This window comes from Seriola aureovittata, chromosome 15 (assembly GCF_021018895.1).
Source record: "Seriola aureovittata isolate HTS-2021-v1 ecotype China chromosome 15, ASM2101889v1, whole genome shotgun sequence".
NCBI lineage: Eukaryota > Metazoa > Chordata > Actinopteri > Carangiformes > Carangidae > Seriola > Seriola aureovittata.
Genome location: NC_079378.1, coordinates 6,581,898 through 6,594,781, shown reverse-complemented (window position 1 = coordinate 6,594,781; position 12,884 = coordinate 6,581,898). Strand labels below are relative to the sequence as shown.

The window sequence follows — 12,884 nt, the reverse complement described above, 5'->3', positions numbered from 1 at the left end:
TGGTCTCTCATAAAATGTTCAACAAGATGAAAGTTACCTCACACGATGCTAACAACTAACTTTATTATTTTTTAAACTCAGAAAAGGCACAGCTCAAAACAGGGAAAGATTTTAACATTGCAGAACATCTTCACTTGAAATTCACATTCATTTCAAACTGTGCATCAAGGGCAGCCTGTAATTAAAGAAACAAAGTGTCATTAAAATAAAAAAGTAAGTAACCATATCTTGTTTATTACTGAATGAACTGTTTAGATACTCACCATTTCTCTTTTTGCTTCTTCTATTTTCACTTTAGCAAGAGACGGGTTCTGTTGTGGTGTAGGAGGGAAAAACAGTCAGTAAAGCCAAATACAGCAACAAAAAGGCTGTTTCCTAATATATGAAGATTGGTTATTATTATCATAATTATTCTATCAAGTTTAATAAAGTTAAATTCACACACATAAACTGAATTTCTTAAAGAGCAGGATGGGATAATGTGAAAGCAGCAACTGAAAACAAACATACTGGGCTCAGGTCCATGTAAGGCTCCAGTTTCTTTTTCAAGGGGATTATTTCTTGTTTCAGTGTAGTGACTTCCTGCAGAGAGGAAAAATAAGATGACACATTTTAAACCCTGAAAGCAGACAGCGTTGCGTTTTCATTTCCATGGTGATGACTGTGGTGCATGTGTAGAAGCTTAAATACCTCAGAGAGCTGCACAATAGCCTGGTGGGTGATAGACTTGTCCATGTTCCTGGACACAAGCTGAGCCTGTAGGATCGATAAAACTGAATATCAAACTCTGGCAGGGCTGTGATATTTTCAAAACCTGGTCCTTCCTGACAATGATACGAAGGGCGTTAAGTGTTGGCATCATCTCTGTTCTCTAAACCAGAGGCAGTAACTTGATGCCCACATTATATCAGGGTCAGAATACAGTCTGTCATTCTGAACAAAATAAAACTGGTAACTCTACAGAGGAAAGAACAGTAGCCTGCCAGGAGCTTAGTTTCTGAGAGGTCAGTTTCTGCCCCTTTGGTAACATTTTTTGTTCTGTGGCAACATTTAATTACCTATGAATTAATATATAACACACTCTATTTTGAGCAAATTTTGTCTTCTTTCCCATTGTAAGATACAGACAGAGGGTTTTCTGGAGGACTCTTCTCATCCTCTCCATCTTTCACCTTTCTAATTGATTATTTTTATGCCATCGGCTGTTTGATTTTTTTTTTTTTTTTACTGGTGGCTGAGGACACTGATAATTAACGCCTCTTCAGGCTGCATAGCAACTTGACATTAGTAACATTTTGTTCCCACTAAGACACGAATATTTGAACAGAAACAGAGCGACATAATACATTTTCTGCTTTATTATTTCAGTAGCAGTATATTGTACCATGTATCAACACCTGTGCATCTGAACTAGCATTATGCAGCTATTACAGATACAGATATGACAGCACAACGTACCTCTGCCCTCTCCCGTCTGTTGCTGAGCTCTTTACCCTTCGCCGTCACAAAATCCATGTTGAGCAGTTTCTCCTCCGCTTTAGCGCTCTCCACTGCCTGAGCTTTAACAGTTTTGTTGATATCCCTGAAGATAATTAAGAGCAATGATTAGTATGAAGTACAGCCTGTATCAAGCAGCAAATGGTTTTATGTCTGTTCTGCTGAGACTGGATTTTATCATGTGTTTACATACAGAATGTGACAGCGCAGGACTGTCTGTTTTTACTGTAACAAAGCAGTAGTGTCACGTTATGCATCAGCATGGCAACATCCATGTTCTTACTCTTGTAAGTTGCTCCGCAGCACCAGAGTAGCTCCGAGTCTCTTTCTGAGGGCCCTGAGTTCCCTCTCAAGTCTTCTGTTGGACTTCTCCGCTTCCAGAAGTTCGTTGGTGAGGTTGTTCACTGCTGGCATAAAGCTACACAAGAAATAAAAAAAATAAAAAATCCAATTTGTTTCTTTTCCTTTCTTACTATTCATGTCTTTCTTCATGGAGACTAATCACAAGATAATAGTAACACAAAACAGACTTTATCGGTGCAATGACAGCATACCTGCCCAGTGATGTGTCTCTCACTCCAAGCACCATAGCGTTGTCCACTAAAGCAGACAGGTAGTCAGCAGCGGGCTTCGACAGGCTTGCACAGGACAGACCAACACCTTGTAGAAGGACATCCTGGAGATGTGCACCTGGATGGAGAAAACACTGGTTAGTTCTGTGAAGATGCTGTAGATACTTTGTAGTGAGAATTAATGCACAATAGCGTCGCCTTATACTTGACTAAACTGTAAACCCTAAAGTGGCGCATGTAAAGATACTGAGTCTTAGTTGCGGCCATCATTCCTGTCAGCTTTAATACCATTTTACTGGCCACATTAGCAGAATGTTTTTGAAAGAGAATGACACAGAAAAGTCTTTGCATGCACAAGTATGGCAACTGCAGTGGGTCAAAGATGATCCAGGAAGTATCTGATAATTATGATTTAGGTTAAGGCTAGTCTCCAACAGAATAATGCATCCATACTTTTATTTGGTAATAAAAGTAAAGTAAGGATCCTTCAAAAATAATGCCATGAATCGTTTTGTTTATTAATTACTTTCGTGCAAAGCGCAGTAAATATAAAAAAGAAACAGTGACTACTCAGAATTAACACATGCCTCAAGAATAACTGTGTTACACCTTCAGCTACTTTCACTGCGTTGATCTGTGCTGTCTGTCAGTGACCCACCATCAGCCTGATACTCTGATGCTTTCTGCTTGAGGTCTTCTATAAGGAGAGCCGTGTCACTGCACCGGGCTTCACTGGACTGAGCCAGCTGGTACAGGACGTCCACTGTTCTGGTGTTGACCTCGAACTGCGGCACCGGTTGATCCCCAAACACCGCGCTGAGCCAGCTGTTCACCTGTGGAGCCACACGGAACTGGAGGATAAACAACAGGCAACAACCACAGCCACTGCATTCACTTAAAACGTTACGAGACACTAGCGAGAAACATTACCTTCGTTATCTTTTCACACATGGCGAATAAAAAAGGCAGCAAAAGCCCAAAATAACTCTTCAAAAGTTCAAGTGGCTATGCGGCTCCAGAGAAAAACGATAACAGAATCTGCTCTTTAGTTTCGCGCCCCTAAAATTATTCTAAAAACTTCCTAGTTATCAACCAATGAAAAAAGGTTCCTAGCTACGTTTACTAACAACAACAATTTATAATTTAAAAAAAAAAAAAACATTTAAATAAAACATACGCGATAACTGGTGACGAACTAAATAAATGCAAGCAAAATAGGTGACGAATTAAATGACTATACGAAAATAAATTTCGCTTTATTAAAAAAGTTTTTCCGGTTCGCGTTTCAAAGAGAAACCTCAGGTCAAGATAGTTCACGTACCGTTACAGCAACTAAACATGAAGAACATTATACAGAATGCAGTTGCACATATCATATACATTATGTAGTTTGTTTCTTGTAAGATTGTAAAGATGCATATATGAAAACATATGGAACATGGCTGAATTGAAATTCCTTTTATAGGCGTTAAATGAAAGCGCAAAAGCAACAGAGCTTATTGACACATCTGGCTTGCCATACCCTTGTGTTATCAAATATGCAATATAAATGACTGGAAACTTATATCTATACATGCGTTCAGCTCATATATAAAACATTCAAATATACTAAGCATAAACAAGATATTAAACCACATACACACACAAAACTAATTTCACCCCAATTTCTGGTGTCAAAAAGGGAAAATAAAACACCACGGGGAGGAGTGTCGACCACGGAAGTACATAGAAGTAACACTCTCACTGGCAACCACGCGCCAAAGTTTGAAACTGTTTGTTTTGGGGGGGACCTGGTAAAAAAATGGCGACTAAATCAAAACCACGACAGAAAAATATAAGAGCTGCATTTGAAACGTCCAGTTTGGACTCTTCCGCCGTCGAAATAAAGTCGACAAAACACCGACAAAAACGTGCAGATAACACGTTTGAAACGTCCAGCATAGACTACACCGCCGTCGAAGAAAAGCTGTTCGGCCATGTAGAGGAAGACGAGGACAGTGACGATGGACCAGTAGTCTTCATCTGCGGAAAGTGCAGGTTACCTGTTGGGGATTCACTGGCCTGGGATGGAAGTGAAGACGGCCAAAACCAAATTAAACTGAAGCGTGAGTCTGGGTGTTAGACTGGGTTCTCTCCTTTATCTTGGTATAGAGAAAAATAAGCATTGGATAAAACACTTTACAAAGAAATGACCACAGTATAAATGAAAACAGTTAATGTCTTAAAAGTAGATTTTCTCACAGGGCATCAAGTTTGAGGATAGTAGACCTGGCTGGTAATCTAGCCTTGTGCATGAGAAGTACAACGGAGACAAACAAACTACAAGCAGCAGACAAAGCAAATAAAGTGTTAGGCATAACATTGAAGCATTAAACAGAATTAGTAAAGCCCTAAAGTATGTTAACATTAAAGAGTGCTGTTCTCATGCTACACTGCTACCAATTTGATAATTTGATAAAATATTAAATACATTCAACCATATCTCCTCTTTCTATGTCTTAAGATAAAAATGCTTAGTATCATACCTGTGTTGGTCTCTGCTACACTCAGACACCTGTACGTAGTCTGGTGACTGTTCATTTAGACATTTATACCCATGACTTCCTGCTAAATATTGAATCCTCTTAGCAATGTTTGGCCATTTTAAGGATTTCTTGGCATTTTATTTGCTTATATCAGAAACAGTAAGAGTCCTAAGATTGATGTGGAACACCGCATGTAACCACACCTGGATGTGATAAGGTGCCGTTATTCTAAACACCAAATGTCATTACCGCGATAAGATTTAAACTAACTACTAGGTTTTCACACCAGTTTATTAGTTTATTACTTGTGTTACATGTGTAGTTCTCAGGCCTCATCAACCATAAATCAGCCCTCATTAATACTATAGCTGAAAAGTTAGATGGTGCAGTTTAAAAAAGCAGATTGACTGAATAGTCTGATAGACTGGTGCATTCATGTGCAGCTGTAGAGGTTCTGAATTTATATATTTGGAAGGTACCTTATGAAGACAATGCTGCATTATGGTGCTAATGTTTGTGATGTTTTGTTCTCAGGGGTCACTGAAAATGTCTTGGTTGGAGAGGACACTAGACTATATGATGCAGGCAAAAAAACTCTCTGGTAAGAAAGTCTTGTCCCAAACACTGCTGTTCCGATAACCTCAGGATAACAGTTTATTTTATCAGACTCGAAAACCTATAACGCATGGACATACGTTTTGGTATTCATTGACAAAAGTACTGGTATTTTGTTATCTGTGTGAGTGCTTGTTGGATTAGATTTGTGTCACTAAACTGTGCTCATGTTTCTTGTATTTTTCCCGCTGCAGTCTGATCAAAGATCTCTTCTGTCAAGGCTGCCACTCTCTGCTTGGCATGGTTTACGCATCAACGCCTAAGCACCTGGACCACAAGAGATTTGCATTCTGTTTCAATGTAGCCGAAATCGACAGGTATGTTCAGGACATAAAACATTAAAATCATGCAGGTGCACTTACTCCACATTCAGCTCTGTACATTATCTGAGAATATTTTTCTTGTTTCAAAACTTAAAAACACTCATTTATGAAATATCAACAAATCTAATTTTAATGACTACAGTAGAAAATATATGAGGTAGAAATAAACCCCTTATTGTTGCATGCAAAATATCCCATCTTCACACAAGTTTTAGAGATTCAACAGGATATGAATTTACCAAGACACACAGTGGTGTTGTGTTTAAGGGCATAAGTAATTAAAAGCCACACCCCATAGGTTTTAAATAAGGAATTGAAAACAAGATGAGATATGTTGAATCATGTTCCAAAATTGAAAACATTAACCATCCCACATAACACTGAAATTGATAAGCTATACACAGGAAGCGGGTATGTTTGTGGTAATGTATTAAATTTCATTAATTGTACAGGTGTTAATGGTATGTATCATTCCTGTACCTGCATTTAGCCCCCTAATATTGTACTGTAAATCCTTTTCAGCTATGTGCTTGGCTCTGCAAGCCAGATGTTGGCAGCAGAGGGCCCCAAAGAGCAGCTGGTCACAGCGGAGTACAGAGGCATTGTTGAACAACAGCTGAAAGAGGTAAATTACACTGCTGCTGCTTTTCTTTGTTTGCTTCCTCTGATATTGTCTTGTGAGATAAAATGTTTCATCCGCTGAGCAGAATGTCTGCTGTAAAGCTTATTGCAATGTAAAACCACACTAATTTCTCCAAACACAGGTGGAGTTCAGTCCTTAAATTTCATGTATTTAAAAAAAAGGATGAAAGAGCTGATATACACATTGCCTCAGTTACAGCAGGAGTAACTGTTCTGTGTGTTGCATTGTTGTGCTCTCAGTAAATTTCACACTGCTTACGGGCAGCCCTTTCTCATTGATTATCAATGCACAGGTTGTACTCATGATGACATCAGCTTAGTTCTGGGAAGCCCTCACTGCTCTGATGGGCAGACCCTTAAATCAGACATTACCTCATCACTCCATGTCACCCCCTGCAAACAGATTTATTTTACATTCCATTTTAGAGTAGATTGAAATAAACAAGTATATTTTCTGTTGGACTCAATGTTAACATTCAGATCTGTGTCTATTCATGACTCTCTGAATATTTCACATTTGAATTCCTTTCCTGTTTTAGCAGTACATTTTAAATTGTCACATTAGTGTTATTAATATTAAAATGTAGAGGGAGCTTAGATTTTTCATTGGAATATTGTAGTGAATCCCAAAGTTATTCTAAATGATCCTTTGTTTAAAAAATATCCATGAATCCACCAATTGGCCAGTAGGTGGTGATAGCATGCAGGAGGACCTACCAGCCCTCCCACACGCTTGCATCAGGGACAATAACAGTGATGGGGAGCATGTTGAGGAATCTTTGTTAGAGGAAAAACATGTTTTGATCACGAAGTGTCTTTGTCATTATTGCTGGATGTATGTATGACATTTTGTTTTTCTTTGCTGTTGTTTGAGATCTGCAAGTTGCAACTGATCCATTATGAGATGTTATCTATCCAGAGGTGATTTTTTAAACAGGTTAGACTGCTTACAAGACCAGAAGAGAAAAAAAAACAATGCACGGGAGTAACATAGTATTAAATTTACTTTCAGGTTCTAAAGGAGACTTCATGTCTTTGTGTGGACACTAGCACATTAATTACCATGTCATAACTGTGTGTGTCTTCTTTAATTAGTTTACATGTATAATTGTATTTTCTCTTCTGTTCCACTTTTGTGACCGACCAAAACAAATACATTTCTAAATGAATCAAGTCTTTGGCAAAAATGTCGCTACACTATGTGTCACTCAAACAAAAGGCTCCATAAGGTCACTTTGTAATGAAATGAATAGGCTTGTCTCACATTATTTCAATATGTAGGTTATGGTAATATGTAGGTTACCACTTAAATCCACCTTGTCATTGGCTGTGTTTAGTCTCAGTCAGTATGCTGAGGGTTAATCTGACTATGGCTCCACGCTGATTGTATTAATTTTAGGTGGTCTTAGCGCCATCGCTCATCGTTACCTATTGGTGCATGGTAACAGGATTATAAAGGCCTTTGAGAGGGTCAAGAATTAAAATCAGTGCTGTCTTTCATCACATATCTGTCAGCTTTTCTACAGAGACGTCCTGCTCTACTTTTCATCAGCATTGTGTTTTAATTTGCACTCAAAGCTGTTTTTCCAGCTTGACAAAAGTTGAACTAACTATGATTGGTATTTAAGAGCTTTTCCTTCCACACTTCATGTAGGTTTTGAAATTCAACACTTTTTTAGTGCTTTCAAAAATGTCTATGTAGCAACAAGTATCAAAAGCAGTTGATTATAAAGTTGTTGTAGTGCTGCTTGTGTTTATCATACATTCAACTTTTCAAGAAGTTTTTCTTCTTTTTCATGCTAAAATAATCAGATTCTTCGATTATGAAAATTATGATTGATAAATTGCTTAACTTTGTTGTCCACCTCAGTGGAGTACAGTACAGTAAAAATACATACACTCCGCATAACACAACACACCATTAAAAACATACAGCATATACACCATACAAAAGTGCAAACGAGCCGGTAGCAGCAGGTGGGTTATATAAATATCAGAGAGCAAATCTTATAAATATGCAGTCATTTTGTCTTTAATACTTCAGGGAACACTAATATAAGTGTTACTTTAATGGTAATTGTTTAAGAAATATATATAGAGCAAAAACACTAAAAAGTCACTGGTTCCAGTTTTTCAGATGTGAAGTTTTTGTTTTTCCCCAGGTTAAATTGCTGTAAATTGAATATCTTTTGGATTGTTGGTCAGATAAAACATTTGCATTTGGAAGATGTCACCTCAGGCTATTGCAACTATTTTATAAACCAGGGAGTTAATTAATTAACCAGAAAATAATTGCAATTTTATGAAATGATGAGATGAAAATAATCAGTTGCAGCCCCAATTCTTTTGTTAAATGAAAATGGTTTTGTAGGAAACCATTACTATTTGACAAAGTAAAGTACTGAAAAAGTTTTTTTCTGGTGTTGATGGTTCCAGCCCGACACTCAAGTGTTACATACAAAGTCTTTGTCCTCAGCAATGCTGTATCTGAGGGTGATGATGATGCCACTCAACCTTGCCGCCAGAGTTAATGTATTCTGTCTGTCTGTCTGACTCCTAGACACTTGTTTGGGTTTTCCATCTTGTACACTCACTGACCTGCCCACCCCCCACCCCACCCCACTTCATACCCATCCATGCCCGACCACCTTCCCTCTGGGTTTTGTCAGTCTCCCTCCTTGTCCCCTTTTTCAAATTATCTTTACTCCTCCCCTCTTTCTTCTTCACTGCTTCCTGCTGCTCCCCTCATTTCCCACCTGTCCAATTTTCTCCTTGGCTTCTTCCCTATTCGTGCTCTCCCATAACCACCCGTTCAATCCTCTCTCAACTCATTTTTCTGCTGTTCTACCCTTTTATGTTGATCAGCACATCCTGAACCCTGCACCATTGAAAATCTGCCCCTTCTCCCCACCCTTCCCAGATGAAAATGCTGGTCTTGTCCATGGCACAGACGATGGAAGAGATCGAAACTGGCCTTCAGGACAGATGTGATGAGGTGTGACAGTGATGGACGTCAACTTGTCTGGGTGGGTCCTTTGTCCAGGTGTTGAACATGTGGATTTAATATCCTCACTCCTCGCTCCTACCTTTAATGCTAAGGATTCCTCCTCTAAGTTTCATCTCAGCGACATTCCCTCAGTAACACATTTTGTCCTAGCCTCACCTTGTGCACAAACATCTATATACACACACACACACACACACACACACACACACACACACACAGCTTCCACTCCGCTTTGTTCTGATTACCAATGGTGAAACAAAGACTGGCTGCACTTGTAATCAATCATGTTGTCAGCTCGGCTCCTGTGGCTCATGGCACCATCTTCTCTGTGTGTGTCAGTGCAGAGGGAATGTGCGCGAAGAGAAGAATGTTTATTTGTGCAGGATTTCATCAGGCAGGCTGCTCACTCAGCACAATGCTGTATCGATCGGGCCATCCAAGGCCACACACACTTCTTTGTTCTCTTCCTCAAGCATGGAGCCTTAAAGGCAGATGGGATTGCTGAATATATGCTTTCAATGGCCAGAACTGAACAGCACTGAATTTGTGTTGAAACAAGGTGAGGCACATTATTAGATAATTCTTCACATAGGAATTATCCAAAGACATTTTTCAAATATCGCCAGAATTTAAAATAAACAGCAGTTTGCATCCTTTGCTACATTAACTCCTTATTCCTGATTTTTGTTTGTTTGTTCACAGTTGTACAAACCTGTTTTGTCTCATGTATTTTTGTGTAATAAAGTATTCACCTGTTTCAAAAAATTAAGAAATTATTTTAATATCTTTCAGTTTTACATAAAGGATTTAAAAAAACAAGTTAAAACTACCAGGATAATCCTTTTAAATGTTTCTGTTTCTCTGAGTTTGTGCAGTAACATTGTTGGGGATCAGTGGATCATCCTACTTTGTCTCTAATTAGAAGTATCTCTCGGATTTAAGAGTTAAACAGCAAGTTTATGGTCTTTGGGGTCGAGAGGGGGGTTGGTTATATATTAATGCCAGTGTTTGTTTACCAACTGACCTCTAATGTGCCTAGCAACACTTTCTACCAAGACGGGAAAAGAAGCTACATGCTGTACCGCATGCCCTCCCTCACCCACGAGGTTTCATCAGCCTCACAGAACAACAACAGTTAGAAACGGCCAACCAGCACGCTGTATCCAAGGGCAGGTTGCGATGGCAACTGTGAGCACGTGCTATGCTGAGTGCCTGTTGCCATCTCGTCATCGTGTTCACTGCCGGAGGAACAGCCAGCCAGCTCTCTGGCCGGCACGCCTGTCAACAGACGTTACCCCCCCCACTCATGCTCAGACACATACACAGGGGAGGAGTCCTGAACCCCCCCCCCCCACCTCCACCCCCACCCTTACCCCACCCTAATCTCTGTGTGATGTTTTTCTCTCTGCTAACCCCACCCTCACCCTTCTTTCTCCCTCCCCCTCCCTCTAATACTCCCCACCCTCAACTGCTGGGAAAAAAAGTCAAAACAACAACAAACAAGCCGCGTGGTTTTTGTTGTTTCTGGTGGTGGTGTTGTTGGTGGTGGGTGGTGTTGTTGTCTTCACCCAGCCCTCGCTTAAGGATGAAGTGCCTGCACGCATCCTGCACAGACTGTGGATGATGCAAGCTGTTTGACTGTCCAGATGTGCGCTGCTGTTCCCTGTAACAGACTCATTCTGGAGAATAAGTCCCAAATTGTTTCTTGTTCCATTCAGAGCAATAAAGCTTAAAGGCTCGTAGCTGTGTTTGAAGTCAGCGTCACAGTGATCGGCCTCTGAACTCATTTAGCTGTTTTATATATAGACATGGTGTTGCTGGATGCATTGCACTGCTGAGTGCAATTATTGCACCGGTTTCACCCCATTCACCCCTTAAAGTCTCAGCCAATCACTACCACCCAAATCATGACCAACATAGAAACACACACACAAACACACACATGCATCAGTCAGTACATCTACACACATTCTACGAGCACTCAGGGACAAAGGATGAATAATGCAGAGGTAGCGTCTGAGTGAAAGTCGCCTCCCCTCTTTCCCTCCTTTTCACCTTCCCTAAGCAATAAGGAAGCAATGTTGCCATGGAGGCAATGAAGCCTCGGCACGGCATCAGCCAATTACATCCTTCCCTGTGTGAAACATCGGACCAATGGCTTTGCAGGCTGATGCTGCTGTTGCCACAGACACTGAGATCCTATTGGCTGAGCTCTGCTCTTTGATTGAATTTCTGATCTTGTTTTTGAGAGAAAAAATATCTCAAGGAGTGCCACCTGTGTGCCAACTTACAAATATGTTTGTTTTTTTTCCATGAAATGAAAAGGATTACTTGTGAGAATGAAAACGTTTCTTTTTAAGAGGCTTAAGAGAAGTAAACCCAGTGTAATTTTTGCTTCTGTAATAAAGTGAGCACTGGGGAAACTTAGTTTTTTTTTCTGTCAGTAGGTTACTGCTGAGGTGTGTGTCTCTGGGCTTTTGTCCATTCAGAGGTGAAAGACTGCCTCATTTCAATTATGATTTTAATTACTACTCACTATTTAATTGCAATTTTCTGCTTTCCCATCATATTATGTGTTTGTGGTTTGTCCCCTGACAAAAGAACCACACCCCACCAGTTGCTCATTGCGTCTTTATGACCAATTTCCAGTTTAACTCTTGATTTTCCACAGCAGTGTCCAACCATCAGGTCTAATGTGTTTCATAACAGTCCCATGTACTTAGATTTTTTCAGTGCTTTGCATGTCAAATTTCAGCAACAGTTAATTCAAATGTTTTTTTGTTATAATAAATTATAGTAATATAATAATAAATGTATTTACATGGTGCTTTCATGTAAATAACACCCAAAAGTATTATATTTCACAGAATATATCAAGTCAAAATGTTTAATGCTCCTTATTTCTGTTTTATAATATGACAAAAAAAACTATGTAAACAAAGCCTCTACTGTAAAAAACAACCTATATTTCATTTTTTTTGTACATTTTTTGACGCAGTTGATCATGACTACTTTTCCTTAAATGGTTTGTTGTCTGACACCAAAAAATCCTTTTTAGATCTAAAGTCATTAAGTGAGTCTGGTGTCATCTTTATCTTTGTGTCACTCAGACTAGACGGCTGGTCGGTCAGTAAACCCACTTCATCTGGAGGTTGAATTTCCCAAATTAATCTCAAGAATCAGTGGCTGTAAGATGATCTTGGTGTCGAGAGCATTTGGGAAACTTAACCTTGTTTAATTTAACTGACAGCACTTCTGCGGCGAAAGCGTAAAATCTCTGGTAAGCCACAGCCTTCTTGTTTCATTAATCACCTTCATCTGTGTCTGTGATCGGACAAGATAGCCGGCCGGTCAGTGACTCGTCTGACGGCATAACCCAAATCCCCTCTGAGTGCTCAAAGCTTCCTACTTCATTAGAAACATCTGCTTGTTTATTTAACCCCGCGTCTTTGTGTACGCCGGTGTCTACCAGGTAGTCTGGCTGTCTCTCACTCTCTCCCTCTCGTCCTCTGCATGTGTGAGAGAGAGCTGCTGAGGAAGGCGGGTACTGGTCTGTGAGGTTGAACCAGGATGCTCAGGTAGTCTGTGTGTGCACTGTGTACATCCCTGGCGTCCGTCACTGTGCAGAGGGTTAATCGTCTGTTTTTCTCAGACACAAAGGCTCATCTCGTTGCCAGTGACACCCTGGTGTGAGTTGGGTCTG

General features: G+C 39.8%; 2 protein-coding genes across 6 annotated transcripts; one reads left to right on the top strand and one right to left on the bottom strand.

The window, feature by feature from the left end:
• Positions 1-43: 43 nt before the first annotated feature.
• haus1 (HAUS augmin-like complex, subunit 1) lies at positions 44-3,268 on the bottom strand. Its single transcript, XM_056397599.1, has 9 exons — positions 3,000-3,268; positions 2,728-2,902; positions 2,052-2,187; positions 1,781-1,915; positions 1,459-1,582; positions 691-756; positions 511-582; positions 264-311; positions 44-175 (listed from the first exon to the last, which is right to left on the bottom strand). The coding sequence occupies exons 1-9, from the start codon at positions 3,018-3,020 to the stop codon at positions 131-133; spliced, it is 822 nt and encodes a 273-aa protein (XP_056253574.1). The 5' UTR covers positions 3,021-3,268; the 3' UTR covers positions 44-130.
• Positions 3,269-3,494: 226 nt separating this feature from the next.
• mis18a (MIS18 kinetochore protein A) lies at positions 3,495-9,948 on the top strand. 5 transcript variants are annotated; one of them, XM_056397601.1, is made up of 6 exons: positions 3,495-4,174; positions 5,129-5,195; positions 5,404-5,526; positions 6,055-6,157; positions 9,040-9,200; positions 9,526-9,948. In XM_056397601.1, the coding sequence occupies exons 1-5, from the start codon at positions 3,871-3,873 to the stop codon at positions 9,163-9,165; spliced, it is 723 nt and encodes a 240-aa protein (XP_056253576.1). In that variant the 5' UTR covers positions 3,495-3,870; the 3' UTR covers positions 9,166-9,200; positions 9,526-9,948. The 5 variants fall into 5 exon arrangements, with proteins under 5 accessions (XP_056253576.1, XP_056253577.1, XP_056253575.1 ...); XM_056397602.1 differs by having other exon boundaries at positions 9,521-9,948; XM_056397604.1 differs by having other exon boundaries at positions 3,503-4,174; positions 9,095-9,200.
• The last annotated feature ends 2,936 nt before the right edge of the window (positions 9,949-12,884 follow it).

Coding starts and splice junctions, on each gene's coding strand:
- haus1 (XM_056397599.1), bottom strand. CDS start 3,020: ATGTGTGAAAAGATAACGAAG. Junction 1,916..2,051: donor AGAGACACATCACTGGGCAG/GTATGCTGTCAT, acceptor TTTCTTGTGTAG/CTTTATGCCAGCAGTGAACA. Junction 1,583..1,780: donor CTGCGGAGCAACTTACAAGA/GTAAGAACATGG, acceptor AATTATCTTCAG/GGATATCAACAAAACTGTTA.
- mis18a (XM_056397601.1), top strand. CDS start 3,871: ATGGCGACTAAATCAAAACCACGACAGAAAAATATAAGAGCTGCATTT. Junction 4,175..5,128: donor AAACCAAATTAAACTGAAGC/GTGAGTCTGGGT, acceptor TTTTGTTCTCAG/GGGTCACTGAAAATGTCTTG. Junction 5,196..5,403: donor GCAGGCAAAAAAACTCTCTG/GTAAGAAAGTCT, acceptor TTCCCGCTGCAG/TCTGATCAAAGATCTCTTCT.